This window comes from Montipora foliosa, chromosome 12 (assembly GCF_036669935.1).
Source record: "Montipora foliosa isolate CH-2021 chromosome 12, ASM3666993v2, whole genome shotgun sequence".
NCBI lineage: Eukaryota > Metazoa > Cnidaria > Anthozoa > Scleractinia > Acroporidae > Montipora > Montipora foliosa.
Genome location: NC_090880.1, coordinates 6,480,704 through 6,503,203, shown reverse-complemented (window position 1 = coordinate 6,503,203; position 22,500 = coordinate 6,480,704). Strand labels below are relative to the sequence as shown.

Here is a 22,500-nt window from a genome sequence, read left to right as displayed (position 1 = left end):
TCATTCTCTGAAAAATGCCTCAAAATAATAGTAATAATAGTATAAATAGTTTGTTAAAGCACATGATTGGCAATTTTACAAATAAAATTTGAAAAGTTGAATAACAAGTTTACATAGATATACATATAAAAAGTAATCTATTAACTAAAGGCTATACAAACATACAATTGTATATAAACTAGAATAAGGTAGTTGGTTATGGGTGATCGTCCCACATCGCCACACATCTCAAGGCCGTAGCTAGCGGAGGGGTAAAGGAGGGCAGCTCCCCCTTCCCCCCCCCCCTCCAAAATGTTTTCGAAAAAAATTCTTATTTCCTGGAATGAGTAGGGATTAGTATACAAGGTAGTCTCCCCAGACCTTTCTCGGGTATAATGTTAACGATCATTCCGGACGCAGTCCACATGCCATTACTGCAAATCTTTGTAATATTTTAATCCTGTGATTTCCAACTAGATTCTGTAATACAATGTATTATTTTTGCTCGGGTCGAGTGACTACCAAGTTAAAATAACCAGTTCACGTTTTAACATTGTCAAGTTCAGGTTTTCTAAAATTAGAATACCGTAAACGTGCCGAACAGCCGGTCAGTGGAATTTGTTCCAGTAGCCTAAAAGGTCCTAAGCTATATTTAAAAATCAAAAGCCAAGGAATAGCAGAGAGGGTTCTAGACGGGACGAGTCTTCTTATAATGTGTATACTTTACACCCACTTTCAGTGTTACGTGCATAGCAACTATCTTTCGAATGTTAACTGAGCGGTAGCGGCCCAATTCTACGGGAAGTCACTATTGAGAGCCGGTCGACTACTCTAAAATTGTTTGAATTATCCCGTAAATCGGGAGTCCACAATCGTCTTCATTTGTATGAGGTCAGGAATTATCATATACTTGTCATTTGTTCTGCTAATAACCGGAAAAAGTGCCAGTTTGACAGGTAAACGGTCTTTCAGCCGTTTACATAGCATGTCGAAAGATGGAATGTCGGGAGATGGTCGAAAGATGTCGCCTATGCTCGTAACAATGAAAGCGGATGTAAAACTTTTAAAAACACCCTCATCTTGAATGAAAACAAAACAAATTTACGGGCCCGGTAATTATCCTGACCTTTGAGAAACGGGTACCAGCACGAAAACATCAACAGAAATACAAACTTGAGTCGTCAAGCAATGCTAAATGTTAAACTGAATTATCAGAGACGATGTTGCAGCAAAACCTGATGAAGGGACAGAAAAGTCAAGTCACTCGGTTGACGAGAGTGAGAATCAACACCGGAATGAGTTCCAAGGCAAAACAGCAGCCGTTCCATTTACAGTGATCCGAGTGATCCTGCAAAGGCTTGTTTAACATTAACAGACCAGACAATGAGCAACCTCCTAACTGATCATTTTACTCCTTCTGCTGCGTTCAACTTTCCTGTCACATGTGGTAGGCGTTTTCATGTATGGACTCTCGGCCATGGATACGTCATAGTGTTCAAAACGATAGTATTTTTTGTTGCTACTGTGTTTGTTTTTGCAAATAAAATTCAGACTCTTTATTTGTAAACACAGGATTTAAGAACTGGACAAAAAAACTCTGGAGTTAAGGAAAATGCACTTGATAAGCACATGCTCAGTGCCGAGCATCAAATGGCTGAAGAGAGAGCCTTAAACTGGTTAAAAATCTCAAAACCAAGAAATGATATAGCATCCAAAATTATAGAGCAGGTTGCCAAGGAACAAATTTGCAGGAGGAAAATTAAGGTATCTTGTCCATAGTCGACCTTATCATAGTTTTGGGGCAAAGAGGCATCGCATTCAGAGGAAACTGAGACTCGAAACAAAATGAAGAGGATGGCAATTTCAGTTCTTTTTTCTTCATTGGAGAGCCAAAACAGATGATGATTTAGCGCAACATTTGAAATTTTCATAACCCAACGCAAAATACACGTCACCTCATATCTTTGTGCGAAAACAAAATCAGGGCAAGAATTGTTTAAGGAATTCCAAAGTATTGGAGTGTGATGGCAGATGAAACTCAAGACTGTTCAGATGTAGAACAACTTAGTATCTGTGCACGTTTTGTCAACAAGAATTGTGAAGTATGCGAAGAGTTTCTTGGCTTTCTGAAACTTACAAATCTGGATGCAGAGAAAATTGCAAGAAATATACTTGACGCTTTAAGGGAACGGGGTCTTAACCTAGAATATTTAGTTGGGCAAGGGTACGATGGTGCCGCCGTTATGTGCTCACCTATAAACGGTGTGCAAGCTAAGATAGCGGCAGAGTATCCAAATTCAACATATGTCCATTGCAGGCCACATGTTCTTTGCTTGGCACTCTCACCTAGCTCTAAAAACGTGAAGGTGATCCAAGATCTTTTTGATAATGTGGGTAGGATTACTTGGTTTCTTGGAGGAAGTGCAAAGAGAAAGCAAATTCTTTTGGAAGCAACTGGTGGAGATGCAGACGATGGTCTTATGGAGCTGCTGAAAGCCTCTGACGAAGGCAATGAAGCGTTATCCGATTCTTTGATGCTATTCAGCGCGGGGCGAATGCCAGCACTGTTCTAAAGTTCTGTGCAACCCGCTGGACCGCCAGAGTTACAACTCTCTCAGCTTTGTTACCGAAGTATTGTTCCGTAATTCAAGCACTGGAAAAGATAGCAGACTGTAGTAGAGGAGATGCACAAGTTGAAGCGAGTGCACACGTTGGTCTCTTGAATGATTCACAGTTTATCGTTGCTCTGTTCTCAGTTTTTTTGCATGTGTTACAAAGACTCTGCAGGCAAAAGACTGCAAGCTAAGGGAAGCTTACAAAGATATTCACGTTTCGAAAGCATGCGTTCAAAACAACAGAACAGATGAGTTTTGGAACACCATGTGGGTGCGGATTGAAGTGATTGCTTGGGCTTTTTGAAACACTATAACAAGACCACGTACTGCCAACGTGCAGCGGCATCGTGCTAATGCAGGGTGCCACTCTGACCAAAATTTACGACTGGTCCAAGATGTCGACTCCACATTCTCACTATCACGTTAACACTTCGAAGACGTTTCCGTTTTAACTCAACATTTATTGAAATAAATACAGTAAACACGTGTTTCTCGCTCAATCCTTTAGGTTCTCCACGAGGTATCCTACAAGTCCCTTTCCGCACATGCGCGACTCAATGTATTCACGTGACACTCACAACGTCGTCAAGGTTTACTTCTTGCGGACAGGCTGTCGATGGCAATGAGCATTGACACCGATGATCCTCTTGAAATTCTCAAATATTACAGGAAATTCCTTACTATGCAGGAATCCTCCTATTTCTCAGTAGAAATTCAAAAGAGGAGAAAATACTATGAAAATATTCCCTTTGAAGAGCTGCCTGCAACTGCAAATTCAGCCTTAGCTGTTTGCAACCCTCAGATATTTCCAGCCATTCAGAAGATACTTACCATTCTTCTTACTACCCCCGTGGGAAGTGTTCCTTGTGAATGCTCTTTTTCTGCTCTGAGGAGTCTCAAGTTGTGGAACCGGTCTACAATGAACGAGGAACGCTTAAATGAGTGGCTTAGGAATGCTCCTTATTCATCGTGGGACGGATTACATACCGGAACATGAGGGGATTTACTACGCGAAACAAAACTGGCAGAAGTGAACGAGCCTGGCTTCGTTTTAACTGAGTTCCTTGAGTAAGTATTTATATCGTCGATTTTAAGCCATAATTAACTTTGAAGTAGGAAAATCTTTGGTAGGAAGTCCAATTGGAGAAATCCTAGACTTACCTGTTAGCATTAACGTTTACTTTTGATTAGCATTTCATACCTCTGCATTCATTTAAAAAAATTCTGAAGAAGCATTTCTTCAGACCTCGCTTTATTGCACCCCCGTCCCCCCACCCCAAGTCAAACATTTCTAGCCACGGCCTTGCATCTGGGTACAAAGCTGTTACAAAAAATCTTCGTTCTACCTTGAAGCAAAGGCAGAGCAGGCTCCGAGCTCGTCTGAAGTTATATTTGGGGCCGAAATTAAAGGTTCCGGTATCAGGTCCTTTATTTTGCTGTCAGAGGCAAGATTACTCTTGTAAAAAGAACGGCACAACGACTGTTGTATTTCGAAGAGTGATGGCAGGTTAAACTCTTGGAGCTCTTGACTGTAGGTGCTAAAAAGGCACACTATTTTTGATGTTCGGGCGTACTTTAATCCGACAGACTTTCCAATACACGCACTTTAACTCCTGCCACCCTCCAGGCTTCAGGAAAGGCTTCATCATAGGCGAAAGCCAAGACCTCTTAGAACTAACTCTTCAAAAGCGAAATTTGAAGAACACATCACATTAGTGAAACAAAGCTTACACCGCAGAGGTTATCCAGAAAACCTTTCGATCATGACTCGATCTAAAGTCTATTTTAGCGAAAGAATGCCGGCTTTCCAAAATAAACGCCCAAAAGAGTCTTTCCGTTTGTTACAGAATACCGCCTATCAACGCCTAATCTCAAACATGTTCGTATGAACAAATGGCATATTATACAAAACCAGCCCTTGCCAAGAAGAATCTTTAAAAACCCTAGCCTTATTTCGTATAAAAAAGGGAGGTCTTTGAAAGATGTACTCGTTAGAGCAAAGCTCTGGTCTTTGAATTTCCTATCTTGACCAATAGGAGTCGTGTTTGGCCTGTCTGTACCTTGAAACATCATCAAAAAAGCAACTAAAAGAGAAATTAGATCCTCAAAACGGAAGAAATAAATCCTGCTGCTGTCTAAATGCCGCTCGTTGTCCGTTATTTAGTTAGAACAGTAGATTTGCACTGTCAGGACCGGAACATGTGTCAGTTAAGTCCATAAAAGTGATCGAGGGTCCGTAATAAAAGAAGTTTCTTTCAATCGAAAGTCTATAAGTTTTGCCGGGGATTCAGCAGCCTTCAAAAGTCTTGTTTTGCAAGCTTTCAGGTGCCCTGTGACAAGCAAAAACAACCGAAGAGAAGGTTGCATTCCCAGCGGAATTACCCAGTAACTCGATTACTTAACTTCAGTTTCATTTTCTTGCCAAAGACGTTTATATCAACAATTAACAGGTCATAGAGAAGGAATGAATTGTTCAACAATATATCGTTCCAGGGTGTCTTAAGATCATTCAAGTAATCGAAACGTTACATAGGATCCTTTTTTCTTGCCAAGTTTATCTTCCACGAAGATACTTGCGCACACTCGACTACTAAGCCTTTCGAGCCTCCTTAAACTGAAGTCAGAAACCAAGGGACGGTGCTGGGAGCAATGTTGACAAGCTTTTATTAATTATTCAGACGCAAGACCGAAGTCTTCTAAACTACCATTTTATCGTGTCGAGGATGCTTCCTAGTGTGGTCTCAATGTGCCTTCCCTGTGAAGGTAATAGAGAGATTTTTTATCATCATCATTATTAAACCTGTCTTACTACTAGTTCTAGGGCTTTCTCTTGGCATGGACAGTGTGTTACGGGTCGGGGAGCGACAAAAGGGCTGCCCGATAGGCCGGAACTAGTGGGATGACGTTTAGCGCTAGCGCTAGCGCTTTCTTATCGCGGGTTGCTCAACGGGCAAGCGTCAATTGTACAAGAGTGTGGCATTGTCGGTTGCTTTTTGTGTGATGCAAACTTCCGACATAGGTGTTTAGGAGAGAGTTCGAGAGGGAAAGTGAAACAATATAAATCTTTTCCTTTTAAGGGCCCTTTTAAATTGCCTCAAACTGCCAGTTTTTGCTCGGCCTAAACGTCAACCAGCTGCCAATTTCTTGTCAATTGTTGGCAGCTGTTAAAAAACTGATTGAATCTCCTCCTTCTGCAAGTCAAGCATTACTTTATACCTGGAAAATCCAGGAAAGATCTGTAAACCGTAATAAGTTATTTTATTAACTAAATTTCAGCTGCACTACACAACAGACAGCTCAAATGGGAACCATTTGCTTTATTTTGGACGGTTTAAGCAGAGCACCAGCTAACAGTGTTACAGCTAAAAGAATACATTTACAATCAACGTATAGCACAAAACCATCATATTGACATTTCCCGCTACCACAGCACATACAATTCAAACAAACCGAGCGTCGAGCAACCACTGACAAACTTTTTGGTTAGAACGGCGGCCAGAAAAACGTGTACCTTAAATCGTATAAAATCAGGCAAATAACCGCACAGATAGCGAAAAAGGTACTAGGACAATAACGTACGGCTTTTTTTATTGAGAACTTTTGCGTGTAAATATCTCTCTGAGTGTTTGTTGTCGGGATTTCCATACAATCCTTATTTTTTAACCCTCCGAACCTTGTCCGCCAGTGGTTAAAATATAATTGTCCGTCTGACCGCAAGTCGTATAACTTAAGGTCTCCTATCCAGATACTAAGCCCGCCGGACAGGTCTTAACTTCATTGAACTTTTGTCGTGAAAAGCTGTCAGACGCGCAGGGTACATGCTTAAACGTGAAAAAAGAAGTTCAAGCAAACTTCTTGTCTGCCTTGAACTCAATGTTCTTTTATTCCCTTCTATTTTCTTCAATTCTTTGATTACACCTGACGTCACGGCGGCCATGTTGGTGGAAAAAACAATAGCGAAACAGTCCTTTGGGAATTTGACTCTATAATTATGCAAAACTTAACCTACATTTTCTATTGTTTTGGCACCAACATGGGCGTCTTATCACGTGAGTTCAATCAAAGAATCTGGGTTTGGTATTTTATTACATGTCTTCTCAGGGAGCTATTTACCTAAGATATCTATCATAGCATTATAATGATTTACGATACCAAAACAATATTGTGTACTATTAGAGCTGCATATTATGCAAACGCAACTTGAATCTTCTGGAAAACAAAACGCAGCTTAGTTGACAGCTATGGAATAAAGCACTTTGTTAAGGTACTTCACTACTACACGTACGCAACGCGTGCCTATTTTTATATCAAACTCTGAATTTCACATTCTCAGCAAAAGATTTATCATATGTTAATCGATCGTAAAAACACTAACATTTCTGCAGTCACAGACGTCTTCGAATCAAGGGGAAGGTCATGATGTTCTGTCAAAAGGAAGTCAAGGCAACCACAAAGGTGCACGTGATCACGTTGTATCAAGTTTGTTGTTTACATTCAATGAACTACAGGGAAGATGGTAATCGTCCGTCGCTTTCACAGTTAAACAACGGGCTTTTTAGCCAAGAAACGTCCGTTTTTCGTTGTGTAATTTTGTTGTAATATTTAACTGAATGTATATATTTTAACTGTCAAGTTGGGAAGCTTTCTTTGTCGGGTTATTGATTCGAGCCTCGACTCGTATCTAGCACAATGTTGATTAAACCTTTCACTGAAGAACCATTTCTTTTAATAATGAAGCAATAATAATTAATGTAAATATGAATAATAATGAAACAATGGACAACACGCTTCCTTTGAAATAGTTCTTGTCTAACAAGAATTAGTCAAAAATTTCAATTTTTGTTTTTTTTACCTGAAGACTGTGCAGAGTTGAGTACAAAAAAATAAAATTATATATAGCCAGAAAATTGTAAACACACATCCACTCAAGGTGTTCGATTTCGTCTCCGATATCCAAGCCGAAAAAGTTACCAGAGAATTTGCCGTTTGGTTTCAGTATTGTACATAACAGCTCAGTTAGTATAATATTAACAAGAATTCGACGAAGAGGTAATGTGCGACTAAATTTCTTGTGTGTGTCGCAATGTTTATTTCAAGCTTCTTATGTAATTTTTTGACAGAAAATATTAAATTACAAAGTAAGATTCCGGGTCTTCCTGCAGGTACCGGAAAGCATTGTATTTTTAGTCACCTGGGATTAGTCTTTATTTGGACAAAACTTCACATAAAAACCTTTTTCCAGCGTAAAGTTTATTGAAACAAACAAAATATTTGCTATTAGAGGCTAAAAATCCGCTTCCTATTTCAATTGCGTGCGTGAAAACAAGAGACACAATCCTTGTCACTGAATCCCCTTTCTGAAGAACCTTTGCCATAAATAATGAATCACAAAATAGACAACAAGCCTTCTTTTAAATAACTCTTCACTGTCGCATTTCCACTTATTTTTTACTAGTGATTGTATGCAACATCTTGAATCTGTCATGAACTATGAACTGAAACTAATTTATAAATATTGTGCTCTGTATAAGTTACTTGACTTTTAACATGCTCAAACAAGGATACTGTTCTTTAATTTATGCATATTTAAGTTATGGCATGATAGTATGGGATTGCGTCTATAAAACTACATTAAATTGTTTCCAAACTTAACTAAGCAGAATAAATGCCTCCGAAGAATTTTCTTTGCACATACTAGCGAGAGTGCCGATCCATACTACAAACTCTACTACAAACTCTACTACAAACTCTTAGAGCTTCTTAACCTATAAAATATATATGAATTCAGAATATGCTGTCTTATACATAAAATCATGAATAAAGCTGATAGTATTCCAGCTATCATCTTTGATATCCTGACCCCAGCATTTAGTATCCATAGGTATAATACAAGATTTGCTAGAAAATTAAATCTTTTTAGAGCGAAAATATCAACTAATATCAACTTTGGCGGATCCAAGATATGAAATCTGCCCCCTCCCCCCCCCCCCCCTTAAAATTAAGCATCTATCACTTATTTCCTTTAAAAAAGAATGGAGATGTCGTCTTTTGATTAACCAAAGTTGAGTTTACTGCTGGCTTGATGCTGAGTAAAATAGTTTGACTCCCTTCTGCTTGTAAACTGCAAGAAATAATAAATCTCACTCTACCTTACTTACCCTACTTAATTAACATTAACCGTTAAGTTAATTTAATTTTGGCTATGCTTTTGCAGCCATTACTTAATATTTACTTAGCTATGACTGTGCCCAACTAAAAGGCTCTGCTCCTTTGAACACCGCACACCTATTTTAAAACTGTTTGCATTATGGCATTATCTTTTTCTCCTTTTTAAATTAAATATAATATGAATTGTGTAAATGTTATGGATAGTGTGAATAAAGAATTGAATTGAATTGAATTGAATTTTACCTGAGGACTGTGCAGAGTTGAGAACAGAATAAACGTAAACAAGCCAGACAACTGAGATTCGACTTCAATAAACGCAAATTAATTCAAGGCGTAAGATTCCTTCAATTTCCGGTTAACTCATACAGAATTTGCCATTTGGTTTCAGTGTTGTACATAACGTCACAGTTAGTAATTAAAATATTAGAAACAAACGTCACTTTGATATCTGACCGTGAAAGATGCAATTGTTGTCGAAGACCATCACTCGTCGCTTTTGACATTCCAGGCCCCAGTTGTTCGAAGGTGGATAGCGCTATCCACTGGATAAATCACTATCCACTGATAACTCAATTGGTTTTGCTAGTGGTCATCCGCTGGATAGCGATTTATCCGGTAGATAGCGTTATCCACCTTTTAAACAACCGAGGCCAGGTGTATATTTTTCACCGCATGTCTTGTTTATCGAATTAACGTTCCAAGCTTTTGCTCCATAAGGGTATATTTTGTTTAAAGATCCGCTCAAACGCCATTAATTCGCGTTACATTGACTTCAAGGCCATTGCCATCTGGCAACCCAGTAATTACTTCAAAAATGCATGACATCCAGTTGACAGCACCTGCATCCTCAAATTGCGAGGTTTCATTTCTCGATCCATTCAGACTGATGACTATGATATGAGCTCATGCTGATCAAGACAGCTGTTTCAGAAAGTGTTAAAAGCCAAGAAAATGGATACCGTTGGCCTCAAAATACTTGTAAAAGCCGTTCGCCTAGCTCTGCCAATTCTGCTTTCATATGCACTTGTTAAAGGTGCTACTGAAGGTATTATGATAATTTCGTCTCCTCTTTCTTCCTATTCAATCGCGACCAATTCTGTTTAAGTTTCATGGATTGAAATTGTTATTTTTCCTATCTTTCTGATAGTTTACACCTGTTTTTCAGATACTTTGGCGCTCAAGGGCGGAGAACCGAGTCGAAGTGTCCGTTATGCAAACTTCATTCGGCACAAATTCGCGTCCCTAAATATCGGAGCTCTTCATAAAATTCTCGTTGAAGGAAGTATTGAGTGCGCATTGTCGTGTTTGGATACACTTTCATGCTTTTCGTTTAACCTGGCAGCCTTTCAGGACAACAACGATAAACTGTTGTGTGAACACCTTTCTTCTGACAAGTACAACAACTCCGATCAATTTGTTGCCAGCAAAGCTTTCCACCATTTCAGTATCTTGGTGAGTTCAGAAAATTTCCTACAAATACGATAAATTAATTTATGACCATGCTAAGTGGAAAAAAAAAAAAAGGAAACAGAGTTTTGACCCGAAATATGACAGCAGTGTATTTTAAAGGTTTGCTTCGGCGGGTTTTACATGCCATTCAGTGCTCTGTGCAACTTTTTTCGTCCGTTTTCTGTACCGGTTTGGTTTGCTGGCTCTTTTTGCGAGACAAGTTGCACGTAGAGCTTCTACTTTCTGCATATGCCTAACGATTCACGTCTAACAAGTAACAGCGCCAATAAGCTTTAAAGTATATCTTTTTTAACAGGAAAATTCGTGGTGGGCGAGCCCATGTTGTTACTGGGAGGTAACCTGAGTTTCTAAGTAAGAAGAAGTTGTTGTAACACCTGGCAGACTTGGAATTGGAAGCTAAAGTTTTGTGTGCTTGTGATTTCAAGCTCATTTTTATTTAAGTAGTAAAACAAATCGCAAACCTGTTGCTCGGAAAGTGTTTTTTTTACCACTCCAACATCTTATTATCAGAGAAAGACACCTCTAAATAAAATAAGGTAGTGAAATAACTATTTAGAATGACCACGAGAGAGTGGGTGAAAAGAAGAATCATCGAAAGAAGGTCGAAGATTTAATTGGCTTTCGCTACGGTAAACGTGAAATACAGCTTCTCCAGCAAATGCGATAAGAAAATTTGTTGCATTCAGTTGAAATGACCTAGTTTTCACAAAGCAGATCCGTGTCCCGAAATGCGGCAACAGTTTGCTGCTTGAAAGGTGAGCGCCAGAGCCTTTTACACGCAGTTCCGTGCTTTGTTTAACTTATCTCACACAGTTTTCTGTATTGCTTTTGCAACAGACTGTCTCTTTATAAGAGAAAAAAAAAACAATTCTGCTTTTGGTGAACACAGCTTGTGGCACAAATCTACGAGATAGCAGCGCTTTCATTTTAAAGTGCATTCGGTTTCAATAAATTATTGCGACGGGCTGTTGTGAAGTAGATAGATGAGGCTATGATATACTGAAAAATAAAATAAAGCTTCCAAACTGACAGGAAGTCATAAAGAAACCTGGAAAACTTGGAAGGGGAAGGTTTGTTTAATCTTTATATCGCTAACGTTTGCAACGATTATCAACATTTTTTATATTTAGTCACCATGTAGCAGTTGGCCTTGTAATGGCAATGGAAATTGTGTGCCTCTTTATGCAAAAAACAGTTATTTGTGCGTCTGCAAAACTGGATTCATCGGTGAAAACTGCGAAAACGGTAAGAAAAAACTCTTGACAAACTCATTAATATGTCTTGTGGAATTCGAGTTTTTGAGGGCGCTGCTTGATAAGCAAACCTTTACCAACTTAACTATTTAAAACTGTTATTCATTATTTTTTACCAAACGCTTCCTTAGAATGTTTATTTAGGTTTATATTAACGAACAATTGATTTATACAACCCAAGTACTTCATCCATTTACTCACACCAACGCCAAATGAAGTAATGAAATAAACTGGTAAGTGAAAACTGTTCCCTTTCAAGGAATCAGACCGGATCAGCTTAGACCGATATCGCGAGAATAAGCTTACTGCACGGATGGTCGACACAGGATCCATCTTAGTGATTAAAACCTATCCCCGGAATTTTTATCATAGGAACTTTCGAACTTATTCCACAAAAAACACTTACCAAAAGACCTACACACCTCAACACTTATATTTCAAAGAAAATAAGTGAATTAATACGCTAAGTAAAAAGTGTTGAGTAATTCATCTTCTAGCATCCAGTGACACAACGGAAGTACAACTAAAATGTCTTCTTTTAGGAAAACCATTCTTCGGAAGCATTCTCTGTACTCTCTCTTCAAAATATTTTTGAAAAACAAAAGTTGAAGACGAAGCAATAGCATTTGAAAACAGAGCCTTTAGAAACATCCTGTTCAAATCTTCGCGGGGGCAAAAATTTGATCAGATGTTTAACGATTTTAGCAGGACTATGAGTATTTAACTTTGTAAACAATTGGAGCGAGGCCCCAAGAGCTATATTGTTTTATGACCAATAAGAGAAAAGAGGGAAAAGCCAGAATGCACTCCTTTCTCGAAATGAAACGTAGGTAGGAAGACTATGATTTCAGGCTATGCTGATGAAGGCAATGTTAACGTCATTTGCAGTCACGCAAGAACAAAAATTAAAACTGAGGCCCTGAATTATTTTTCTAGATGTCGACGAGTGTTCATTGGGGAAACATAACTGTAGCACTAAAGCAGTCTGTACCAATGCCGAGGGTTCATATAACTGCACCTGCAAGGAAGGTTATACTGGAGACGGACGGAATTGTTCAGGTGAGCTCATGGAATCTCTTTTTAAAAATTCAAGATACCAGCTGCGATGTAACGGAGCTCGGGTTAGATTATTTAAGTTTTAATCATTGCCTTGTTCCATTTCGTTTTTATCATAAATCTGATATCTGTTACAATATATAGTTCTTGCATTCTTGTTCATGTAAGGGTTTCCTCATATGGTCATTAAAGGCCTACCTTCAACCTACAGTATTTTCGACAAGTTGGTTTTTGTTATGGAAATTCGCATTACTTATGGTAGCGATCTGATTGGATGAACATCAGCTTTGACGGGATTTTCATATATGAAAATTGTTCCATGGCACGCAATGCCTGTAGGGTGAACGTGAGCCTTTAAAGAGATCACTTTAACTGACTCCTTCTAAACATGGTGTCAGAACACGTCGGTTTTGAGCAATACGTACTTTCTCACGTACACAAATCGTTGTAGTGGGCAAGCAGATGCTGTTTCTTTCTTTTTTTCGAAATTTCGAAGTGGTCCATACGTTCCGGAAAAGTGTAAGAATGTGTCGACAGACCCACATGGAGTCTAGTGCGCAAATTATCGCGCAATATACACCCAGCACAGTACCAGTACCAGCTCTGCGTTATACCATGGATTACATTTATAAAATCAAGCTAAATTTGTCTAACATTGGCGATACGCGGCAATTGTCAAAGTGGCTTAAATGATTTGTCAGCGTCGAACCATGCAAAGGAAAACGGTCACTTTCCTTTTTTGCGACATTCTTATCATCTCCTTGACATGTTACAATAGTGTGCAAAGTTTTATTAGAAATCTATGACAAGTTCTAATTCTAGATAATCACCTTAATAGCAAATGTGCACGTGGTGAAACGATGTCTCTCCTTTTCAAGACAGACCAACCAATTTACGAAGAGGACTAGTGATAACCGAATCGTCATATTTACTATAAAATGCTCATATCTTAGCTCTCATATATATTGTAAAGGTTGGTTTTCGAGTTACATCTCGACAAGTCTCGATAGAAAAAAGGAAAGCTCTCAAAGGGTTTCTGTGGTGAGTTGTGAAAATTATTCAATTCAGTATGAATTATGCCGGAAAATTTATGCCAGGAAAGGTACAACGGTTGTGAATGGGAAAACCAACGATAAAGGTTGACAGGAAGCCGGTCGAAACAAACAGAACTTTACATCAATATCACCTAGTACGCATTATTGTCCTCATCACTTTCGTTAGAAGGCCATAGGCCACAAGAGTAAATCTCTCTTGTTTTAGCCTTGGCCAACCAGTTTACGGTATTTCTAAATTTAAAATACTACTCCAGCCAAATACTCAATAGACAATGAGATTGGGCCTGAAAACCACAACGCTTCTGATTGGTCCGCAACCAGAATGCACCTGCTAAATGAGAAAAAAAAAAACATGATCGGGCACGAAACGCAATGCCAAAATGTTTCTAAAATCTATAAGAAGCTGTCTTAAAAATAGATAAGATCGTAAACCGATGGGACGAATTTCCTCACAGATCGTGACTTCTAGGTTATAAGTTCTCCTGTTGTTGGATACAACCTCCGCGACAGAATTCTGATGTCGATTCTTTCTAATACCTCTAATAATGTGCACATGTCTGAGCACTTCAAAAGCTGCAGGATGAAAGGTTACCTGATCTTGCGCATGAACAAGACAGCAACTCCGTTACAGCAGTAGGCTTAGGTTCATTGCTCTTACAATCAACAGAGAGCCTATTGTTTTCCTGGCACTACCCCAAATCGATGAATGAAGTAAACTTTAAAGGCTTTAGTGCCGCAGTGAGGTTCGCAGGGGAAGCATGCTTGAAAAAACAGTCAGTTCAGGGTTGTGACTGCTCGAGCAGATGAAACCTTTCTTCTTGACACAGAACAATCTGTGTAGGAGCTCATTAATATAACGTGTTTGAGCCTAGCAGCTGTACAGTACTAGTACTTCTGGAAAGTGAACTTCATGGGTTGCATGAATAGGCCTTGTATCAGCTTCTTTTGGAGTGGAACTGACCTCTCGACTACTTTGGTGGCTTCTTCCTCTCCCATTTCATCATCATCATCATCAATCATGATCATCATCATCATCATTTTATTTCAATGATTAAATTTAACAAATTGAAGAAATACACAACCCCCATATAGCAAACTAAGCTAATCGAGCGGGCTGTGTAACTTACAATCACATTAAGCAAATTAGATTAATACTAAGACAGGTAAAGAAATAAAAAAAATAAAATAATAAATAAATAGGTATACACATACATTCACAGATAACTATCATTTGCATAGAACAAGAACCTATAAGGAGACATGAAACATAAGTAATAATAATAGATAGGGTGGGGTTAATGATAACTAATAATTTTTAAGATTAAGGTTGCTGCCTCGACATAATCAGCCTCATCACCAGGCACCATAAGTAAAAATTGGTGAATTTTGTTTTTAAAAGGTTTTTCCCTAAGTTTGCGCTAAATGTGGCTTATAGCTTAGCTCCGAAAATGGAAAGCGAATTAAGTCGAATACTCAATCTTGATTTACTAACATGTAAGGTACCAACATCAGAAAATCTAGTGTTATATGAATGAACGTCGGATGAACAGGTGAAAAGATCACAGATATTCTGACTCGCAGAATTGGTAGATATGTCTCGCATAAGAGAACATACTGTTTCAAAATAAAGCATATTGAGGGGTAAAACATAAGCGAAAACAAACAAAGGAATAGCATGAGATCTCTTACCAGCAAAGAACATTAGTCGAAGAGCTCGTTTTTTTAAGATAAAGATCTTGACATAATCTTTACATTCAAGAGAAGTATCACTATTTGAGGCATTATTCTATATCCTTATATTAACCTGAAAGTTAAGCTTCTTTTGGGATGGTCTAAAAATGACAAAATGCGATTTTTTTAGCATTTATGGTCAGTTTATTTGCATTTAACCAGTCACAGATTTTCTGCAATTCGATGTTGACTACACTTTCTAGTGACCCCAAATCCTTGTCAGCATACCGCAGGTTTGCATCATCAGAAAATAAATGAAAAGAGAGCTCCTCAGAAGAATTATAAATATCATTAATATAAATCAAGAAAAGTAAAGGGCCTAGAACCGAGCCTCGCGGGACCCCTGTTAGCATGTTTCTTTTAGAAGAAATTTGATTCAATTTGATTCAGTTTGAGTAGTTTGAACACGGCTATTTAAGAACGATGAAAACCAGTTATTTACCGGGCCCCTTATACCGTAACGATATTGCTTACTCAGGAGAATTGAATGATCCACAGTATCAAAAGCCTTTTTAAAACCAAGGAAAATACCACAAGTGAATAATTTGTTATCCATATTTCTTTGAATCGAATTAACAATATCCACAGTTACATGCTGAGTTGACATATTCTCACGAAAACCATACTTACCATTTTAGAAGAAGTCCATTTGATTCGGCATAAGATCTAGATTTTAATCCATTATACATAACTTTCTCAAATAGTCGATTGAAAAATGAAAGAAGAATGGGGTGGTAATTACTAGGGACTGTTTCATCGACGTCCTTGAAAATGGGAATGACTTCTGCATGCCTTAATTTGGATGGATATTGTCCTGTTGTGACAGAAGTATTCATTATTTGTGCCAGTGGTAAAGAAAAAGGCGAAAAGGACAGGAATATAAGCCATGTGATTTATTAGAAGGGAGAAGCAGAATTTCAGTTTTTATTTTATTTTATTTTATTTTTATTTATTTATTTTTTTTGCCACAGAAAGAAGAAATTAAAATACAAATATGAACAATCAAAAAAGAGAAGATGGAAAGAAAAATTATTGAATTACATTGGTGGCGAGGAGGCCTAAAAGAAACTGCTAAGCTTATGTAAATTAGGCCTCCCCAAGTAAAAGCATCTATCTATTGTTGACATGCAAGTTGGCAACGGAGAATACAATTGTTACAAACATTTAGTTATTTAACGTGTTGAAATATAAAGTAATGAACGGAAATTAAAAACAGTTTGAACTTACAAGTTGGTAATGAAGCATACAATTACAAACACTTAGTCATTTAATTAAGGTGTTGAAATATGTAAACAGTTGTGAAAGTAAAATTACAGGGTGAAAACAATTTGACACAGGAAGAACAAAATACTTAATTTTCAGAATAGTTGTTAAAAAAGAATGACTTAAGTGCTTTCTTGAAGGAAGCTGTTGAGGAAGAATTCATTATATCAATGTCAAGAGAATTGTAAAATTTAGGCTCCTGATAGAAAACAGAAAATTGTTTAATGTTAGTCCGACAAAAAGGCAGACGAAATGCATGAGAGTTTCTCGAATAATATGTGTGAATTTGACTGTTTAGAGTGAATTTGCTAGCTAACTTGGGAGGAAGAGTTCGAATTTGATAGGAGAACATGAATTGACCAAGTTGTAACAGGTTAAGATCATGGAATTTTAGGATTCCAAGTTTCTTAAATATAGGGTCAGAATGAGCATTAAAATGAGATTTATCTATGATTCTCACCACTCTTTTCTGCAATTTTACCAGACGAACAAGGTTAGTTTTATAGGTGGACGCCCAAACTATATTACTGTAAAAGAAGTAAGGATAAACAAGTGAAAAATACAATACGCGTAAAGAGTATGAAGATAAATAAAAACTTGATTTCTGTATCATTCCAATTGATTTCGACACTTTGTTAGCCACATGAGAGATCTCAGACTTCCAGGTTACGTTTTCATCGATGATCACACCCAAGAAAACTGTTTCTTTAACTTGATCAATTGGTTGTTTATTTATCAAAATTTGAAAATTATAACTTCTACGTTTTTGGTTTGGTTTGAACACTATGAACTTGGTCTTTTTAAGATTCAGTGAAAGCTTATTAACCCTAAACCATACTGACAACTTATTTAACTCGATATTCAGCTGATTAACCAAATAATCAGGATCTTTACCAGACAGAAAAACGTTGGTATCGTCCGCGAATAAAATCAGTTGTAGTGCCGTAGATGCATTGACTATATCATTAATGTAAAGAAGAAAAAATAAAGGCCCTAGAATAGAGCCCTGAGGAACCCCACAGAATATATTAAAGCGAGAAGAAACATGACCGTTGAAATCTACAAATTGTAATCTGTTAGAAAAATAGCTTTTTACCCATTTTAAGGCCAGTCCACGTATACCATAGTGTTCAAGTTTGTCAAATAAAATATTATGATTAACTGTATCGAATGCTTTTGAGAGATCAAGGAACATACCAACAGCTATATCACCACGATCTAAAGCAGAGGAAATCTTATCATACAAATCAATCAAAGCAAGTGTAGGGGAGTGATTTTTCTTAAAGCCATATTGCTCATCACAAAGGACATTTAAATTAGTTAGATAATCATTTAAACGGTTATAAATTATTCTCTCAAAAAATTTGGAAAAACTAGGTAGAACTGAAACAGGTCTATAGTTAGTGAACAACGACTGGTCATCAGCATTGAATAAAGGTATTACCCGTGCTATCTTCATTTGATCTGGTACAATGCCATTAGCAATTGACAAGTTAATAATGTGAGCCAAAGGTTCAGAGATTAATTGGATAGATTCCTTTATGAGGGACATTGGAATGTTATCATAACCCGCAGCTTTGTTGGATGCAAATGATTGAGCAATAACAATAATTTCTTCTTTTGTTGCCGGATTGAAAAAGATAGATTCTGCAAAAGATCCTGAAAGAAAGTCTTTATGAGAAAAAGGATGAGATTGTATTTCTTTTGCAAGGTTAGGACCAATACTGGAGAAATACTTACAAAATTTATTCGCGATGATAACTGGATCAGATATTTCTTGACCATCAGATGTGAATATTGAGTTTACGTTAGGCTTTGATTTCTTTCGATTCAAGATGTCATTAAGAATTTTCCAAGTAGCATGGGTATTTGCTTTTGCATATTCTAATTTCTTCTCATAATATAATCGTCTAGCCGATCTCAAAATGTGATTTAATTTGTTTTTGAAAGACTTATAGAGTAGATTGTTATTCTGTGTCGGTTTATGAAGGAATTGTTTATAAAGTTTGTTTTTCCTTTTAATCGACTTGAGAAGAGCTTTAGTTAACCACGGTTTTTTAATAGATCTCTTCTTCGGAATCAATTTCCTAACAGGAAAACAGTCATTGTATATTTTGGTAATTTTATTAAGAAAGCTGGTGTATGCAGTATGTGGATCATTGTAACCTGCGAGTGAAGACCACTCAACACCCTCAAGTTTTTCAACAAACTTGGACCGATTAATTGGGTTCTTATCTCGGACAAAAATGGGATCTTGTCTAGAATGATGTCCTAGAGTGTTGTCCGAATGAATAGAAAAAACAGGAAGATGATCTGAGATGTCAGTAAACAATAAACCACTTCTCGAACGAACAAAGAAATTGTTCACAAAAATATTATCTATTAAAGTAGCCGTGTGAGGGGTGATACGTGTGGGACGTGTAATCAAAGGGAGTAACATATTAGAATACATTTCATCAAGAAATTGGCCCGTAGAATGATGGTGTTGGTAGTTCATTAAATTAATGTTGAAATCGCCCAATAAAAAACATATCCTATTTTCCCTAGAGATTTTGCCTAACGATTCAGATGTCTTCGAATTTCGGGTTTCAGGCATGACGTTGGCAAAGGCAAAATTTGTTTTTAAGACAGACTTGTGTTAGTAGTTAATCTTAAACAAAAGTACTTAAATAGAGTAACCAAAACGTGCGGAGCAAATCTTTGGCATCCGTTCTGCACAACTCCAAAGTTTGGAGTTCCATGGAACTGGTCGGCTCAAAGAAGAAAGAACTAGATGAATTACTGGTGGAGAGATAATCACTAAATTGAAAATTGGCAAGAGGTACTGATGCCACCAGTGTTTAACCCACAGATGTAAAGAAATCATTGAGCACAATCAATATGAAGCGCTACAATAGGCTTGCATGTTCTCGATCCAAGTTTTTTTCTGACATTGGTCAAATGATCAATGAAATAGGAGTGATAGTACGACGTCTTACTGCATCGAGTGAGTGTAAGTATTTTATTGCGATATAGTATATATTTATTATAATTTCCAGACGCGTTTTTTAAATTTTATTTGTATTACCTTAAGTAGCCCCCTAGTAATTCAAGGTTAAGAAAATTGCTTGGCTTTGTATTTAGATAGCGGTCGAAAGGGGCGCATGCTTCTTGATTACTTTGTTAAAGCTGTTAAAGAAGCATGCATGTATATTATCTCTACAGTTTATTAAGGCCAGATCCCAGTTGATCGCGAATGACTCAGATTGAATATTGTCTTCCGTGGCTCAAGAAAATTTCCGATACACAGTTTTTTAGTTAATTTCTTTACCTTGAAAGATATAATAATGCAAAGCTGATAATAGTGATCGCTTATATCTGGGATTATATTACCACATGTGATTTCCGTACCGAATTGGTTTTAAAATGGTATAATTGAACTGAGTGGAGTGCAATTTGGTCTGAAATCATACGAGTGATTTCAAAATCGAACGAGCGCGCAGCTCGAGTTCGATTTGAAATCACCAGTATGATTTCAGACTAAAATTGCACGACACGAAGTTCAATTACCACTTTAATTATTACATCCATTTAGAAATCACAATCGCTCATATTAGGATTTTAGTTAGAGCCAATATTTCATTGATCTAGTTGGGAACAGAACTTGAAAAATTCGCTACACAGTGGTTTTCTTTGTCCCTCATGTTCCTGCAATATGATTGTTTACCTTAAACAAGCCTTAAATTTGTTTTAGGGTTCCTTTCTCATTGGCTGGGGAAATGGTGCCATTTAGAGCAAAAAATTGTGCGATTTGGTAATAAATCACACTGATCAGAGCCAATCAGATTGCAAGGGTCACCAGTGATTTCTAAATGGATGTAATAAACAAAGATATTATCAATTAACGGGGCTGAATTAGTGCTGACTCTAGTCGGTTTATCTATTGTGGGAATAAAGGAATACCTTAGCAACGAAAGTAAGAAGTCTTAAGTAAAACTGAAGGTTTCAGCATTGAGGAGGTTTATGTTGAAGTCTCCCAAGACATAGGTGGGCTTTTCCCGAATTGCTAAGGTTTTCTAATAGGGTTTCATCCAAATATGCCTGAAAGCTCTCAGGGGAGTTATGCTGCTGATAAATTACACCATAGATAATGTTACTTTTCCTTTAAATTGTAATTCAACCCACAGGGCTTGATAAGCACGTGAGGAGGTTTTTTTCAACGACTCTATACTTAACATTTTCAGCAATAAACATTCCGACACCTCCAGCAGCAAGAGGTGTCGAACAAATTCAAATCTATACCCAGGGAAATCTGGATGAAAATCAGGCTGATCATTTTCAGCGATTCTGGTATCGGTTATCCCTATAATGTTGAAAGGATATTCAAGCTCATTGAGAAGATGAGCCTGGAGATTGTTTAAAATCGCGCTCTAGGCTTCGAACATTCGTATGGAACAGAGAAAACAAGTCATCGGTATCATGAAATCTACTTTTTATCGTGTAAAAGCTGCACCTGCAGTGTATTTTTAAATATACGAGATTTTGGTCCCGGTTCATACTACTAGCTGTGTTTAGAATGAAGAAATCAAGGTCATGAAAACTGGAAAGCTTTTCTAGGTATTTTTTTGGTTGGGAGAGAACTAGTATTTTATCAAATTGACTGTGGAGCGATACAAATTGGTTGACACCAAAATATGGTAACTCCCGAAACAGAGATCTATAGTTTTCCCATATTGATTGTCATTCGTGATTCGATGAAGTTATAGAAGGATACATCGTAAATTAGCCAAGCATTGCTAAATCAGCAACGTCTCGTATCCTCAGTGCTCGGGAACTGCCAAATTTCCGAAAATAAACGCAAGAGGTTTTAGTTCAACAAAATTGAGGGCCTCTCAGGGGAGTTCCCCTGTTCCCAAACCGAAAAATGAGAGAAATTTTAATACTTTGCCAATATTTTGTCGTCGGAAAGGCCTTTTTCCCTCTTACACATTAAAAAAAGTTTTTTCCCAATGGTCAGGAACTCAATGTTCCCTTGTTCCCTAAAAGTTGTTTTAAGATATCCCTTGTTTCCTAAAAGTAAATGGTCATATTCCCTTGTTCCCTAAAACTCTTGGGAGGCCCTTAAAATTGATAGTTGTGTTTCCCTTTGATTTCTTCGCTTCGCTAAAGACACGCTGCATCTCCGGTGACAAATGGTCGAATATCCTGACAGATGAAAGAGAGAATCCCCCACCGAATCCCTAGGAACTAGGGTCTGCCTTACATGCGTGGTTTCGTTGAGCCATAACAGTTACCTTCGACAATCTTCTAACGAACTTACAAAATTATTGGTTTCGGCGTTCCCGCTGTTGCATTCCTCTGCGGTACGCGATGTGCAATATCTATATTGTGAAGAGCAACATCGGTTCCCATGTCAGAGAATAGTTTGACGCATAAACTACCTGTTTGAGAATAAGATTCTTGTTCACTTAGCTCGGGCATCCCAACGATTTTTACCTTGTATTGATAGCTGCATTCATACATACCGTCGATTGCTTTGCCAATTTCATCCGCTCTGGTACTAATTTCAGCAAGCCAAGTACTAAGGCGTTTCAGTTCCTTGCTCACATTTACTTAGAAGGTTTGAGACTCTTCATGTGCATCACTGTAAAACTTTAAAGCCGTTTCCACTGATTGTGCACTGCGGTCCGGAGAGCTGGTATGTTCAGAAATATGTTTTTTCAGCTTACGAAAATGTCTTCGGACAGAGCATTGACTTGCTCTCTGAGCTCTTGGTTTTTTTTTCTTCAGAGTAGCATTAGTCTCATGCATGATAAATATCAGTATCACTGGTAATTAAATATGTATACTTATAAAGCTACACGCTCCGCAGTGAATTACTCGCAAATGGTTGATCCATGTCGGCAGCAGGTGCATGTTCTATCAGAAAAA

At 37.7% G+C, this 22,500-nt stretch overlaps 1 protein-coding gene across 2 annotated transcripts in view; it reads left to right on the top strand.

The window, feature by feature from the left end:
* The first annotated feature begins 9,566 nt into the window (after nt 1-9,566).
* Nucleotides 9,567-22,500, top strand: part of LOC137978900 (ficolin-2-like) — a 38,957-nt gene continuing 26,023 nt past the window's right edge. For both annotated transcript variants that reach the window (XM_068826020.1, XM_068826019.1), the window contains exons 1-4: nt 9,567-9,807; nt 9,928-10,214; nt 11,363-11,477; nt 12,422-12,544. In XM_068826020.1, the coding sequence (XP_068682121.1) occupies nt 9,714-9,807; nt 9,928-10,214; nt 11,363-11,477; nt 12,422-12,544 (619 nt within the window). In that variant the 5' untranslated portion in view covers nt 9,567-9,713. The remainder of the gene's footprint in view (nt 9,808-9,927; nt 10,215-11,362; nt 11,478-12,421; nt 12,545-22,500) is intronic.